This window comes from Oratosquilla oratoria, chromosome 26 (genome assembly GCF_046742065.1).
Source record: "Oratosquilla oratoria isolate Oo_2021 chromosome 26, ASM4674206v1, whole genome shotgun sequence".
NCBI classification, from domain to species: Eukaryota; Metazoa; Arthropoda; class Malacostraca; order Stomatopoda; family Squillidae; genus Oratosquilla; species Oratosquilla oratoria.
Genome location: NC_134802.1, coordinates 31,585,511 through 31,602,416, shown reverse-complemented (window position 1 = coordinate 31,602,416; position 16,906 = coordinate 31,585,511). Strand labels below are relative to the sequence as shown.

The 16,906-nt window shown below is 41.4% G+C and overlaps 1 protein-coding gene across 1 annotated transcript in view; it reads left to right on the top strand.

Moving 5' to 3' along the window:
• LOC143039432 (serine beta-lactamase-like protein LACTB, mitochondrial) overlaps window positions 1-16,906 on the top strand; it is a 23,902-nt gene extending 6,996 nt beyond the window's left edge. The window contains exons 2-8 of the mRNA XM_076209468.1: window positions 765-855; window positions 7,612-8,090; window positions 8,263-8,453; window positions 8,863-9,283; window positions 9,627-9,792; window positions 16,198-16,346; window positions 16,443-16,906. Of these exons, the coding sequence (XP_076065583.1) occupies window positions 779-855; window positions 7,612-8,090; window positions 8,263-8,453; window positions 8,863-9,283; window positions 9,627-9,792; window positions 16,198-16,346; window positions 16,443-16,801 (1,842 nt within the window). The 5' untranslated portion in view covers window positions 765-778 and the 3' untranslated portion in view covers window positions 16,802-16,906. The remainder of the gene's footprint in view (window positions 1-764; window positions 856-7,611; window positions 8,091-8,262; window positions 8,454-8,862; window positions 9,284-9,626; window positions 9,793-16,197; window positions 16,347-16,442) is intronic.

Here is a 16,906-nt window from a genome sequence, read left to right as displayed (position 1 = left end):
ATCTGCCAAAATCTACGATAACCAGCCACCAGTAACACATGATACATCTAAATGTAAATGTATAAACTTTCAAATCATAAAAGAAGTACTTCAACACTGAATTCCAAACTCTTTATTCCACCAGACTCCCTCAGATGTCAACCGAACTGAGAAATACCTTGCTCAGCAAGCAAGAATCACATTAGCATGACTGCATTAAAACAGTACCAACACAGAATAGGCCTATGTAGGCAAGAACACAATATCTCCTCTTTAAGTGACTTGTGGTCCAATATGGTGGCCACTGACAGTTATTTGGTAACTGTAGGTTTCCTACAAGAGACCTGGGGCAACATATTGTTTGATACATATGAATTTTCTAGATCTTGTTGTCTTCATCATCATATGTTCTCCATATGATCTTTTACATTAGTGTGCATCTATTTCTTTGTCGCTGACTAGCAGCAGTAAAAGGAAGAGAGGAGCAGCTCCCAATTGTCTACTCTTTTCATATAAACAAGCTCGAAAATAGTTTAACTTGACGTAAAGAAATTTTGAGCTTCTTCCTGAGATTCTGTGCCACCCCTTAGGGTTACACCCCCAAAAATGGAGTTGAAGATGTTGATGGGTTCTGAAAATGGGCAGCAGGGAGATGACACTCTCCCATGTCCATCATGCAGTATCACCAGACACTCCATTTTGGTCGCTGCTATTGATAAAAAAAAAATTAAACTGTTTCATCAGCTTGTAAGGATACTGTCACTTTTTCTTTCTTTTTTTTCCAGGTATTTTTTACAAAATGTTTAGAAGACTTTTTCATCCATCTGCATGCTCACAGGGTTTCTGCATGAGGAATCTTGCATCTTGTGTAAGCAGGTAAGAATTATGAATTTATGTTATTAGGAGGATAGGAAGGGAAAGGTAGTTGCAGTGGGAAGTGCTAAGAAAATTACTGTGATGAGTGAGGAAAATTGAGGAGAAATAAAGAAGGATGAAGTGAAGGCAGTTGTTAAGGTGAGAGCAGGTAAGGCACCTGGTCTGGATGGATGTCATGCAGAATGTCTGAAAAAAGGAGGTACAGTGATGGTGGACTTGCTGGTGAGGTTATTTAATGTGTTTAAGAGAGGGTAGAGTGCTGAAGGACTGAAGGAGTGCCATATGTTCCACTTTACAAGGGAAAAGGGGATAAGTGTGAGTTTAGTAGTTTCAGAGGGATTAGCTAGTTAAGTGTAGTTGGGAAGGCTTATGGGAGGGTCTTGATTGAAAAGATTAGGAGAGGAACAGAGGGAGTAATTGGTGAGGAACAGTGTGGGTTTAGGACAGGTAGAGGTTGTGTAGATCAGATTTTTGTGATAAGACAGATATGTGAGAAAGCTATAAGAAAAGGTAAGGATGTTTTTTGGGCTTTTATGGATTTGGAAAAGGCTTATGACAGGGTAGATAGGAAGGCACTGTGGGAGGTATTGCAGATATACAGGATAGGAGGAAAGCTTCTAGGAGCTGTCAAGAGTTTTAATGAGAGTAGTAGAGCATGTGTCAGGATTAGAAATGGAGAGAGTGAGTGGTTTGAGGTAAAGGTGGGACTTCGTCAGGGATGTGTTATGTCACCCTGACTGTTCTATCTATACATGGATGGGGTGGTGCAAGAGGTAAATGCAAGGGTATTGGGTCAAGGATTGGAGATGGTTAAAGAAAATGGAGAAAAGTGGGAGATAAGCCATCTGTTGTTTGCGGACGACACTGCACTTGTAGCTGGATCAGAGGAGGGATTGAGGAAGTTAGTGACAGAGTTTGGGAAAGTGTGTGAAAGAAGTAAGTTGAAGATAAATGTGGGTAAAAGTAAGGTGATGAGATGTACAAGGGGTGAAAGTGGCAGCAGGCTGGAAGTGAGTATTAAGGGAGAGAGACTAGAGGAAGTGGATAGTTTTAGATACTTGGATGTGAATGTGGCATGAAAGGGAGAAGTGGAGGTAGAATGTAGATTGAGAGAAGTAAGTAAATGCCTTTGTGGATTGAAAAGGGTAATGAGAAATAGACATCTGGGAATGGACGCTAAGAGGAGATTGTATGAAGGAGTGATTGTGCCGACAGCACTGTATGGAGCAGAAATATGGAACATGAGTAAGAGAGAAGAAGTTTGAATGTGTTTGAGATGAGGTGTTTGAGAAGTATGATGGGGGTTACTAGGCTAGATAGAGTGAGAAATGAGGAGGTAAGGAGGAGAACAGGGGTGGAAAGGGAGTTGGGAGATAAGGTTGATGAAGAGTATTGGGATGGTTTAGACACATGGGAAGAATGAGTGGAGAAAGACTAGTAAAAGAGGTATGGAAGGCAGATGTGGAGGGAGTGAACATGAGGGGTCGACCTAGGATGAGGTGGATGGATGGGGTGAAGGGGGCTTTGGGGAAGAGGGAAATGTCTGTTGAAGAAGGACAAGAGAGGACAGAAGATAGGGGTGAATGGAGAATATTTGCATATGGATGATGTTGTGATCCATGAGGTAGAATGGGTGGGGGATGGGGGGTGAGGGAGTATGTGTGAGAAATATTTGACGCAGCCCGAAGGGATTTCTCCCCGTCTTCTCCTTTTCTGCATGAGGTGGATGGAGAGGGGGTCGCCAATTTAATGAAGCGGCCTTGCTGTGTCTTGCAACACTACTTCTCCCCCAGGGCAGTGGACAAGATGTAGGGATGACCTGTCATCCAGGAGGTGCCAAGATAAGAAGGAGGGAAGAGGGTGTAGGGGAGTGGAGTGTGATAGGGATGGAATGGGTGTGAGTGGTTTTTATGCCTTTGTTTTTTGGCTACCTCCCTTATAAGGGGGAAAAAAAGCCTTTTTATATATATATGTATTTAGTAGGTAACACAATGTCACTCTTTCAGTTTACTTATACTCTTTATGTAAATGAAACTGCATGGTGTTAAATCACTATCAATAAAGAATGGCATATGTTGAGTTAATTAAGGTTGTCAATCAATCTGTTGTTGCCTCAAGTTTCTCAGTGAAAAACCAGGAGTCCCACAGTGGCTGGGAAGTAGGCCTGAGAACATCCCATAGATCTCTTCATGAAGAAACTTTGGACTGTTGTCTGTTTTATATCAGTGTATTCACCTAGTTGTATTATACAGGAAGGGGAGCTATGCTCATAGTGACTCGTCTTTGTATCTTGCAATATCTAGTTTGTTCTTAAATTCTTGTATGGTGTTTGCACACACTATTGTTTTGTCCAATTTGTTCCAGACATCCACCACTCTGTGGATTTTTTTTTTTTTTTTTTTTTCATATCGCTTCTACAGCTATCCTTTTTGAGTTTCTTTTCATGACCCCTTGTTTTTCTTTTATCCCACCTTAATAAGTCTTCTCTGTCAAGGACTTCCATACCTTTCATGATTTTGTAAATGGCCAAGAGATCACCTCTTGCATGTCAATTTTGATAGTGTTGGGGCCATCTTTGTTGTTGCTCTTTGGATTCTTTCTATTTTCTTCTTTGTTCTAGGGTTGGTAGTTCCAATTTAGACAATCTTTGCTTGTATGTCCATTTTGATAGTGTTGGGGCCATCTTTGTTGTTGCTCTTTGGATTCTTTCTATTTTCCTTTTATTTTTTGTACTTGGTGTCCATAGTGTCGCAGCATACTCCAATCTTGGTCTTGTCATTGTAACTAGTATTTTTTACCATTTATTCATCCAAGTAGTCAAAAGCCACCTTTATCGATCTTAGTATATTGTAGGTTTCTCCAATTATTTTGTTTACTTGGTTGTCTGGGGACATGTCTTTGGTAATAATTACTCCTAGGTCCTTTTTGGAACTGTCTTTACTTCCTTTGCACTGATTTTATATTCTCCTGATATTCTTTTTTACTTTTTCCAAATTCCATTATACTACATTTCTTAATGTTGAAGTTCATTTCCCACTTTTGACTCCATTTCCAGACCTTGTCCAGGTCTCTCTGTAGTGATTCATAGTCTTTTTCTGTACAGACACTCCTCTACTTATGTTCATTCGTTTTACGTTTTTCGATTTTACGTTTGAACTGACTGTAAAAAAAATTGCAAAAAAAAAAAATTGAGTGAATTTTTTAGTTTAGCGCGCTCTCCGTAGTTCAAACGATACTTATGCATGACGCTGCGTCCATTGTTTACATGGCACAAACGACAGACTGAATGTGCCTTGCCTCTTCCTCCTCATCCTCCTCCCCCTCCTCCTCCACCATCTCAATTTATGTTGCTTGAATTTAATTTATTCGAAATTAATGTTATTATTTTACAATGTTATGTGTATAATTAATGATTTAGGGGTGTTTTATAAGATACGGTAATAGAATTTATGGATGTATAGTACAGTAACAACTTACGTTCATTTTCAACTTACGTTCGGCCGTTCGGAACGTAACTAAAACGTAAGTTGAGGAGTGTCTGTACTTTGATAGTTTTGCATCATCTGCAAAGAAGTTCATGCTGCATTCTACACCCTCATCCATGTCATTTACATATATGGCAAACATTATTGGAGCCAATACTGAACCCTGTGGGACTCCACTTATAATTTTTTCCCAGGTTGAATTTTTATCTTTGAGCACCACTCTCATTTTTTTCCCAAGCAAGAAATCTTCCATCCGTTTCAGTAATTTTCTGTGTATACTACCTGTTTCAAGTTTTTTAATAATTTTTTTGTGTGGTACTTTATCAAACACCTTTTGTAAGCCCAGGAAAGCACAGTCTCCCCATCCGTCCCTTTCTTGCATTATATCTATTAAACTTGAATAAAAACAAATCAAGTTTGTGGCACATGATCTTCCCTGTCTAAAACTGAATTGTTTTGGATTTAGTATGTTGTTCTTTTCCATATGTTTAGTCCATCCACTTTTGATGATTTTCACATATTTTAGCTTATGTACTTGTAAGGGAGACTGGTCTATATTTTGTTGGGGCTTCCTTGTCTCCCCTTGATATATTGGCATTTTTCCCATTTTGCAGTACTTTTTCTTCTTTGAGTGAGCAATCTATTATATATTTGATCTTTTAGTTCATGTATACATTCTTTTAGTATCCAGTTTGCAATTCCATCCAGTCTGTGTGAAAAAAAAGACTGTGTTGGAATATCTATATATATATATATATATATATATATATATATATATACATACATACATATACCAAGGCTTTTTCCCCCCTTTCAAGGGAGGTAGCCAAAAAGGGAAAGGCATAAAAACACTCCCACCCATTTCATCCCTAAATACACTCCACACCCCTCCCACCCTCCCTCTCATCTGAGCACCTCCTGGATGACGGGTCATCCCTGCACCTTGCCCACCGCCCTGGGTCAGAAGCGGTGTCGCAAGACACAGCACATCCACAGCAAGGCCGCTTCATTTAATTGGTGACCCCCCCTCTCCGTCCCCCCTTGCATATAAGGAGAGGACGGGGAGAAATCCCTTCGGGCTGCGTCAAAATTTACTCACACATACTACCCCACCCCCCCGCCCATTCCTCCTCATGCAATCACAACATCATCCATATACAACCATTCTCCACTCACCTCTGTCTTCCGTCCTCTCCCTTCCTTCCTCAACAGACATTCCCCTCTTCCCCAAAGCCCCCTTCACCCCATCCATCCACCTCATCCTAGGACGTCCCCTCATGTTCACTCCCTCCACATCTGCCTTCCATACCTCTTTTACTAGTCTTTCTTCACTCATTCTTTCCATGTGTCCAAACCATCCTAATATTCTTTCATCAACCCTATCTCCCAGCTCCTTTTTCACCCCCGTTCTCCTCCTCACCTCCTCATTCCTCACTCTATCCAGCCTAGTAACCCCCACCATACTTCTCAGACACCTCATCTCAAACACATTCAAACTCCTTCTCTCTTCTTCTCTTATGTTCCACGTTTCTGCCCCATACAGTGCTGTTGGCACAATCACTCCTTCATACAGTCTCCTCTTTGCATCCATTCCTAAATGTCTATTCCTCATTACACTCTTTAATCCACCAAGGCATCTACTCGCTTCTCTCAATCTACACTCTACCTCCACCTTCACTCCACCTTTTCCTGCTACACTTGCACCCAAGTATCTAAAACTATCCACTTCCTCCAGTTGCTCTCCCTTAATGTTCACTTCCAGTCTACTGCCACTTTCACCCCTTGTACATCTCATCACCTTACTTTTACCCACATTTATCTATCACATACTCTCCCAAACTCTGCCACCAGCTTCCTCAATCCCTCCTCCGACCCTGCCACAAGTGCAGTGTCGTCCGCAAACAACAGCTGGCTCACCTCCCAATTTTCTCCATTTTCTTTAACCATCTCCAATCCCTGACCCACTACCCTAGCATTCACCTCTCGCACCACCCCATCCATGTATAAGTTGAACAGCCAGGGCGACATAACGCATCCTTGACGAAGTCCCACCTTTACTTTAAACCACTCACTCTCTCCATTTCCAATCCTGACACAAGCTCTACTACCCTCATAAAAACTCTTGACAGCTCCCAAAAGCTTTCCTCCTATCCCATAAATCTGCATAATCTCCCACAGTGCCTTTCTGTCTACCCTATCATAAGCCTTTTCCAGATCCATAAAAGCCCAAAAAACATCCTTCCCCTTTCCTATAGCTTTCTCACATATCTGTCTTACCACAAAGATCTGATCTACACAACCTCTACCTGTCCTAAATCCACACTGTTCCTCACCAATTACTCCTTCTGTTCCTCTCCTAATCCTCTCAATCAAGATCCTCCCATAAGCCTTCCCTACTACACTTAACAGGCTAATCCCTCTGAAACTACTACACTCACACTTGTCCCCTTTTCCCTTGTAAAGAGGAACTATACAGGCACTTCTCCAGTCCTTCGGTACTCTACCCTCTCTCCAGCAAACATTAAATAACCTCACCAACCAGTCCACCATCACTGAACCTCCCTTTTTCAGACATTCTGCATGGCATCCATCCAGACCAGGTGCCTTACCTGCTTTCATCATCTTAACAACTGCCTTCACCTCATCCTTCCTTATTTCTCCTCCATTCTCCTCACTCATCACTCTCATTTTCTTCACATTTCCCACTGCAGCTATCTTTCCTTCCCTATCCTCCTTCACATTTAGCAACTCCCTAAAATATTCTGCCCATCTTCCCCTTACTACCTTCTCTTCCATTATCATCTCTCCATCTCCACCTTTTACCTTTTCTTCCCTACTAATATATATATATATATATATATATATATATATATATATATATATATATAATATATATATATATATATATATATATATATATATATATATAGTATGTAGCATGGTCTGTAAATAGTGGTCTGTAAATAGTGGATTCTATTTATGCTTTTCCTTGTAGGATTTTGGGGAACTGTGCCCATAGATGGAGTGCCAACCCCATGGGTATGCACCTGACGGTATTGATGGGTTTTGGAGATTTGCATTGGGGAAATGATCTTCCCAAATGTTTGTCATGTTTGACCATCATATGCACATACCATCAGTATTTCTACATTCAGCTTGAAGAATTGTTTGCCATTGTTATTCCTGTTATAAGTCACCATATCCTATGAAATTATATGTGAAAGGGAGGACATTGATTTTGTGTATGTTAATTATATTTAATTTTTTCCAGGTGCAATGAAAGGGGATGGTTTCATCTCAGAAAAGCAAGGTGTTTCAGGAACTATTCTCATGGATCCTGTTATAAAGGACAGAAAACCTTTGGTAGTGATGAGGGAACTCTTCAGCCATGGAAAAATAATTCTAAAAGAAAATGGAGTAAAGCTGCTGGCTTTACAGTTGTAGGAATTGGAGCATTTGCCTCTTGTATTTTAGCATATTGTGAAGCTGCAGACAATGAGGAAAAAAATGAAGAAGAAAAATGTACATGCCATGAAGAGGATAACCCATTGGGCAAAATTGAGTCTCCTAATTTTGATGTGATACCAAAAAATAATATTACTAATGGCATTGAGAAACCTGTTAAAAACCTAACACTGGAAGAAGCCATTCATGAATCTGTAGATTTACTTTATCAGACCATGGAGATTGCAGGAATTCCTGGCCTATCTGTAGGAGTCACAGTAGATGGCTGTAATGTGTGGAGTACAGGTGGTTTGGCTTTACATTTGTCATATCATAATTATAAGATTGGTATAATGTGTGCTTTTGATATTGATTTGAATATAAGTTCTCTGATATTTAATATATTTCATACAAATATTATGAAAAAATAGCATTTGCATTGTTTGACTAATGGATACATCCAGGAATTGTTTTGCAGGTCTTGGTTATGCTGACATTGAAAATAAACTCCCTTGCACAAAACATACAGTTATGCGTATTGCCAGCATCAGTAAGCCCCTAACAATGATGGCTGTAGCCAGACTTTGGGAAGAAGGTAAAATTGATTTAGATGCCCCTGTACAAAAGTATGTACCAAAATTCCCTAAAAAGATGTATGAAGCCAAGGAGGTAAGTTTGTCAAATTATTTTTCCTACTAAAACATATACACATAATTGTAGGAATGTGGAATGGAAGAAATATATGGTACATAATTGTATTTATATATAATATGCACTCTTATATAAGTGCAAAAGTGATAGATTGCTTGGTACAGTCAGAAGACTCAGTGTTAAACCATCAGGGCTGTATCTCCAGCCATAGGTGAGGTAGTTAACACATTTTGAAGACAGGAAGCAGGGAGACGATTCTCTGATAGCTGTCTTGCAAGAACATCGCCTGTAGGTCGCTTTTATAACATTTATTCAGGCTGCTGACAGATCATTTTATTAAGGACCCTCCAAGACCCATAAGTTTAAAATTGTATTCCTTTATATGTTTAGCATGTAGAGTTTGAAAAAATTATATAAACTTTTATAGGTTACCATTACAACACGTCAACTGCTGAGTCATCAAGGAGGAATTAGGCATTACAAGAAGAAAAATGGTAAGAAGAATTCAGATGTAAAAAATACCCTCCCAAAAAAACAAGATGAATCTAGTGAGAAAGAAGAAACCAAAGAGGTACCAGATGAAAAAAGTAGTACTTCTGAAGAGGAAAAGGAAGTTGCAAATCCAGAGCATATAGAGCTAAAGAACATAAAAACAAGTGCAAGTAACAATGAGCAGAATCACTCCACAGTGAAGAGGGAAACAACAAAGAAACATGAAAGAGAGGGAAAGAAGAAAAGAGGGAAAGAAAATGAATTTGATAGTAAAGAATATTTTATAAAGGAAGAATTCAAAGATATAGAATCTGCCCTAAAACTTTTCCAAGATGATGACCTATTCTTCAAACCAGGTAAGTTATTTCTATCATATGTTCTTATATGTTTTAGGGACCAGGATATCTTGTGTTGGTAAAACTAAAAGGTTTAACATACGAATCATCAACCATATATATGTACATGTGGAGCACTAAGAGTAGAAACAGGATACACCAAAACTGCCACTATTAGACACCTGGATGACAATTTAATGCTAGAATCCTATGGACCACATTTCTTTTACACTAAATTTCACAAGCACCTCCAACAAAATTCAACCAAAAAACTACACCAGCAGTGTACTGCTTAAACATCTACCACAACCTACCACCCAATTATTCTAAAGGTAATTGAAAGAATAAAATTTTACTTTATCAGGTACAGGATATCTATACACAACCCATGGATGGACTCTGATTAGCGCAGTTGTGGAAGGTGCTGCAGAGAAACCTTTCACTGAAGTTATGTGCAAACTGTTTCATGATCTTGGACTTAACAACACATATTTAGACCAACATCGACCCATCATTTTCAATCGTGCAAGGTCAGCTGTGTAGAAATATTAATCTGTAGATTAAGACTTTTTTTCTACTACTACTACTACCTAATGGTTGATCAATAATCCCTTGCCACAATTTTCTCGTACTAGAGACCTACAACCTCAAAGAATCCATCCACGGACATTGGGTTAGCCACAAGTCATTCATAAAATAGAACTTGTGAAATTGCTTTGGGTGAATGTTCTTCTGTGGGGGCAGGACAGTTCTATGATGGTCTTGTTTCAGTGCTGGGTAATGACTTGATTGTAGGTGTGCAGGTGTTATTCTTTTGTCTTGGGAGTGAATTCTCTTCTGGGATAGTGTTTGGGAGGTCTTGGAAAAAATATTGGATTTGTTGGTCAAGTTAGAAGTGTTTGTTTTGTAATCAGTGTGTACATGTGATTCACCACCATGGTCTTTGGATCACGTGTTGGACTTGTGATCGACAGCTATTTCCCTCCTGGAAGAGAGCTCAGAGCTCGTATGACCTATCTATGGGTAATGTTGTGACCTTACACGCACACACACACCCAACTCCCCGCCCACGAGAGTTGGAGTAACATCTCGAAGCACAACGATACTGATATTATTTCAGCCCTGGGCAGGATTCGAACCCAGACTGCTGTAGTGACAGTCAGGGACTCTACCAACAATGCCACCATGTGTTGTCGTTCCCTAGACTGTCTGTCCGAGCAGTCCCGTCTCCCCAAGGAAGGCCACGGCCGAAACTGGGTTTTCCCACAAATCCTTTATAGAGTGTATGTTGTGTTGTTTGCGTGCATGATTGTGTATAATGCAGTCTTCCATTATGTGTTGTATGGTATGGGGTGAAGTGTTACATCCTGGGCAGCTGTTCACAACACGGTCGTCCAGCCTCTTCTGGTAGCTTAGAAGTGCTGGGTGGTGACCGCATCGCAGTCTGGCCAAGTGGACTCTGTCCTTACGTGGGAGAGAGGATTCAGAAGGGTGGATATCAGGGGGTCTGGCATGCAGCAGTGTGTTGTCTTTCAGTGTGTTAATGGAGCGGTGAGTGATATGATTATGAATATGTTTCCGGAGGCTGGTATTTGGTGGTTGTGGAGGAAGAGAAGAGAGTATCTGTGTGTAATAAAGGTCTTTGGGTGTAGTTTTAATGTTTCTTGGTGTGTGTGGGTGTTCTGCTATGTAGTGTAGCGGGTGTGATGTGTTTGTGGTGGCTGCAGCAAGTGTTTGTGTGCCTCTCATGTCGAGGTGGTCCTTGACTTTGAAGACTTTTGTTTCATGGTGTAAATGGTCTGTAGGTGATGTATTTGTGCAGCCTGTAATTGTTTTTAGGGCCACCATGTGTTTTTAGGTGGATGTGTTGTGAAATAACAATGGTAGGTTCCTGTAAATGCTTGAGTAGTGTGCTGCATTGCTAGGGTTGGCATCTTGTTTCATCCTATAGATTGTGTTTGTGTAATGCAATGCAGTGGATGAGTGGGTTTGAGGGCTCTTGCATAGAACTGTGTGCTAACTGTTCTCGTGTGCCACGATATATGGAGGATTTTGGTTTTTAACCCCTTTGATACGATGACGCCTACGTAGGTGTCATGTGGAGCAAGTGGGTACGCGAGGATGCTGATGTCGGCATCTTGATTATACAGGTACTCCTCGTTTAACAACCTACTCGGTTAGCGACGACTTGGAGTTACGACGGGCTTTATGACAGACGTTTAACGTAAATCTCCCAAAGTTACGACGTTGTGTACGATAATTAAGTTGGCTGAGGCAAATTTGTATGATGTTATAATTGAACTTGTACGGTGGATATTAGCTGTGAGGTAAAGTGTTCTGAAGCTTAGGTCTACATTACCATCCTGCAAGCTGCAAAAACTACCTGGGGTACAGTATATACCGGTAGTGGTAAATTTTTAGTTTCGACCATGGGCGCAATATAGCAATAGAAAATTAATTATTAATTTTGTAAATTATAATGTATCAAAGTAATATGCAATTTTGTGAGCGGAAAAAAAAAAAGTGCTAAAACAAATTTCGTAAGTAACGAAGTCATGTCGGACGAATGGTACACCATGTTTGTTATGATAGATGCTGATGTCGAAGAAATAAAAGGATGATGAATTCGTCTAACCTAAACTAAACTAACCTGACCTGTGTTTGATAAATCATTACCTGCAAATTAAATGTCATCCGGCTCGTCCTCTTTGTCGTCGTCGTGAGAGACGTTGGCAGACGACAAGATGGCGTCCCAATCCTATGCTACCGACATCGTTCATTAGCATATTTTCTTGTAGCATGGTATTTTTTACTTTCATTTCCACCCACAAAATTACATATTACATTGATACATTTTAATTTACAAAATTAATAATTAATTTTCTATTGCTATATTGTGCCCATGGTCGAAATTAAAAAAAATACCCCGGTATTCAATATGGAATGTCAGCATACGCGGATTTGGTCATATACGGTAATTTTAGGAACCTAACCACCGTAAATAAACAGTAAATAAAGCTTTAATGTACTGTATAAAAGAGGGAAAATACACAAAAATAAAGATACATGTATTGCTGGACATTGTACATACAGTACATGTACGTATATGTATACACTTTCGCTTAACGACCAATTCGGTTAACGATGGCGTGCTGGTCCCAATTGTCGTTGTTAAACGAGGAGTGGTTGTATATATTTTAGTTGTACCTGCGTGACCCCTATACTCTGTAAACTGGCTTCATCATATTTTCTATGGTTATCAAAATTCACGGGTGAAAGAGAACGAACAATACAGCGGTAACTTTATTTTTTATAATGCAAGTATTATGACGCAACATCGTACATCTGGCAGCTAATGCTGCCTGCGAGATTTTGGCCCGGAGTGAAGGGGTTAAGTGGAGATGCCCTATTGTGATAATTTTGGAGTGGCCAGTTAGTATTCTTAGTTTTCTTTTGTACTATCTATAAACTTTTTATGTTGTCTAAAATGTTAGATATCAAAATGTGGAAGCATACTTTATGTGGTACTTTTGAGTTGTACATACATACATATACATACATACATACATATACCAAGGCTTTTTCCCCCTTTCAAGGGAGGTAGCCAAAAAGGGAAAGGCATAAAAACACTCCCACCCATTTCATCCCTAAATACACTCCACACCCCTCCCACCCTCCCTCTCATCTGAGCACCTCCCGGATGACGGGCCATCCCTGCACCCTGCCCACCGCCCCGGGTCAGAAGCAGTGTCGCAAGACACAGCACATCCACAGCAAGGCCGCCTCATCCAATCGGCGACCCCCCCCTCTCCGTCCCCCCTTGTATATAAGGAGAGGACGGGGAGAAATCCCTTCGGACTGCGTCAAAATCTACTCACACATACTACCCCCCCACCCCCCGCCCATTCCTCCTCATGCAATCACAACATCATCCATACACAACCACTCTCCACTCACCTCCGTCTTCCGTCCTCTCCCCTCCTTCCTCAACAGACACTTCCCTCTCCCCCAAAGCCCCCTTCACCCCATCCATCCACCTCATCCTAGGACGTCCCCTCATGTTCACTCCCTCCACATCTGCCCTCCACACCTCTTTTACTAGTCTTTCTTCACTCATTCTTTCCATGTGTCCAAACCATCCTAATATTCTTTCATCAACCCCATCTCTCAGCTCCTTTTTCACCCCTGTTCCCCTCCTCACCTCCTCATCTCTCACTCCATCCAGCCTAGTAACCCCCACCACACCTCTCAGATACCCCACCTCAAACACATTCAAACTCCTTCTCTCTTCTTCTCTTATGTTCCACGTTTCTGCCCCATACAGTGCTGTTGGCACAATCACTCCTTCATACAGTCTCCCCTTCGCATCCATTCCCAAATGTCTATTCCTCATCACACTCTCCAATCCACCAAGGCACCCACTCGCTTCTCTCAATCTACATTCCACCTCCACCCCCACTCCACCCCCTCCCGCCACACTTGCACCCAAGTATCCAAAACTATCCACTTCCTCCAGTCGCTCTCCCTTAATGTTCACTTCCAGTCTACTGCCACTTTCACCCCTTGTACATCTCATCACCCTACTTTCACCCACATCTATCTCCAGCCCTCCTCTATCACATACTCTCCCAAACTCTGCCACCAGCTTCCTCAATCCGTCCTCCGACCCTGCCACAAGCGCAGCGTCGTCCGCAAACAACAGCTGGCCCACCTCCCACCCCTCTCCATTTTCTCCAACCACCTCCAATCCCCGACCCACCACCCCAGCATTCACCTCTCGCACCACCCCATCCATGTATAAGTTGAACAGCCTGGGTGACATAACGCATCCCCAACGAAGTCCCACCCCTACCCCAAACCACTCACTCTCTCCATTTCCAATCCCGACACAAGCTCTACCACTCTCATAAAAACTCTTGACAGCTCCCAAAAGCTTTCTTCCTATCCCACAAATCTGCACAACCTCCCACAGTGCCCCTCCGTCCACCCTATCATAAGCCCTTCCAATCCACAAAAGCCCAAAAAACATCCTTACCCCTTCCTACAGCCCCCTCACACATCTGTCCCACCACAAAAATCCGATCCACACAACCCCTACCTGTCCCAAATCCACACCGCTCCTCACCAACCACTCCCTCCGCTCCCCTCCCAATTAAGATCCTCCCACAAGCCTTCCCAACTACACTCAACAAGCTAATCCCTCTGAAACTACCACACTCACACTTGTCCCCCTTTCCCTTGTAAAGAGGAACTATACAGGCACTTCTCCAGTCCTCCGGTACTCTACCCTCTCTCCAGCAAACATTAAATAACCTCACCAACCAGTCCACCATCACTGAACCTCCCTTTTTCAGACATTCTGCATGGCATCCATCCAGACCAGGCGCCTTACCTGCTTTCATCATCTTAACAACTGCCTTCACCTCATCCTTCCTTATTTCTCCTCCATTCTCCTCACTCATCACTCTCATTTTCTTCACATTTCCCACTGCAGCTATCTTTCCTTCCCTATCCTCCTTCACATTTAGCAACTCCCTAAAATATTCTGCCCATCTTCCCCTTACTGCCTTCTCTTCCATTATCATCTCTCCATCTGCACCTTTTACCTTTTCTTCCCTACTTGATTCGCTTCCTCTTCCTCTCTTAATTTCTTTCCAAAACATCTTTTTATTACTTTCAAAATTTTCTGTCATACTCTTACCCCATTTCACATCTGCTCTCCTCTTTGCCTCCTTTACCTTTTGCTTTACTTCTCTTTATATATACATACATATACCAAGGCTTTTTCCCCCTTACAAGGGAGGTAGCCAAAAAGGAAAAGGCATAAAATCATTCCCGCCCATTCCATCCCTGAATACACTCCATATCCCTCCACCTTCCCTCTTATCTTAGCACCTCCTGGATGATGGGTCATCCCTGCACCTTGTCCACTGCCCTGGGTCAGAAGCAGTGTCGCAAGACACAGCACATCCACAGCAAGGCTGCTTCATTAAATTGGCGACCCCCCCTCTCCGTCCCCCCATGCATAAAGGAGAAGACGGGGAGAAATCTCTTCGGGCTATGTCAAAATTTGCTCACACATACTACCTCACCCCCCATCCCCCCCGCCCATTCCTCCTCATACATCACATCATCATCCATATACAACCATTCTCCATTCACCCCTGTCTTCTGTCCTCTCCCGTCCTTCCTCAACAGACATTCCCCTCTTCCCCAAAGCCCCCTTCACCCCATCCATCCACCTCATCCTAGGACGTCCCTTCATGTTCACTCCCTCCACATCTGCCTTCCATACCTCTTTTACTAGTCTTTCTTCACTCATTCTTTCCATGTGTCCAAACCATCCTAATACTCTTTCATCAACCCCATCTCCCAAAACCCTTTCCACCCCTGTTCTCCTCCTCACCTCCTCATTTCTCACTCTATCCAGCCTAGTAACCCCCATCATACTTCTCAGACACCTCATCTCAAACACATTCAAACTCCTTCTCTCTTCCTCTCGTGTTCCATGTTTCTGCCCCATACAGTGCTTGTGAGTTGTAATGAATGTTTATTTCTGATCTCAAAATCCCATGCTGGCACCTGAGTACATTTACTTGGTTCAATTAATCAGTTACCCCAGGTCTCCTGTAAGAAACCCAGCTCCCAAGTAACCAGTCCACCAGAATGGCCCGCAAATCCCACAAGAGAGATATTGTGTAGGGTGTATTTTTGTGGTGATTTTATCAGGGTAATTTACCTCCATGGTCAAACCTATTCTGTGTTTGTATTTATTATTTTCAGTAGTCATACTAGTGTTGTTTTTTCTTCTCTTAGGAGGAATTTTTGTATGGCTAACATTTTTGAAAGTTTAATGGTCAGTCTTTGAATACTTCTTGTGTGGGTGTTGTTTTTGTCCACTTTTTGTATGCCTAAAATATTTCTTAATATTTCAGATACTACATTCGAAACAAACATAATCGTTTAATCAATGCACCTTATGTAGACAATTCCTACAAATGGGCTGGTGGTGGATTTCTGTCTACCGTGGGCGATCTCACTAAGTTTGGCAATGCAGTTCTGTACTCTTACCAAAGGAAAGAAGGTAAAGAACTTGCATTAACTGCTTTTTAACTGTTTATTTTTATTCATTCAAATGAATATTCAGATGTTACACTTCACTGATTAAGATATATTACAGATAGTAAAGATTTACTTCTTGGCATCCTGAAAGCATCAACTGTAAAAGAAATGTGGAAGCCTACGGAAGGAACAAAAATGGATTGGGACCAAGATGGAAGTTATGGCCTGGGTTGGGGTGTGGTTGAAGAAAAGTGTAAACATGGATTCTGCAGGGCATGTCGGCATTATGTATCCCATACTGGTGGAGCTATTGGTGCAAGCAGTGTTCTTTTAATTCTCCCATCTAATGATGATTTAACAGAAAATGAAGTTCCACCGAAAGGTGTTGTTGTGGCCATTTTATGTAATATGCAGAATGCTGGACTAAATAAGGTTGGCCTGAAAATAGCAAAGTTGTTTGAAAGAGTGCCATCATGAATATGTAATCTTTATATTTATCATTAACTTTTTTATTGCAGTTTGATACAGTGTACACTTCTTTGTGGTGAGGTTTATACTTTTCAATAAATAAATTAAAACCAA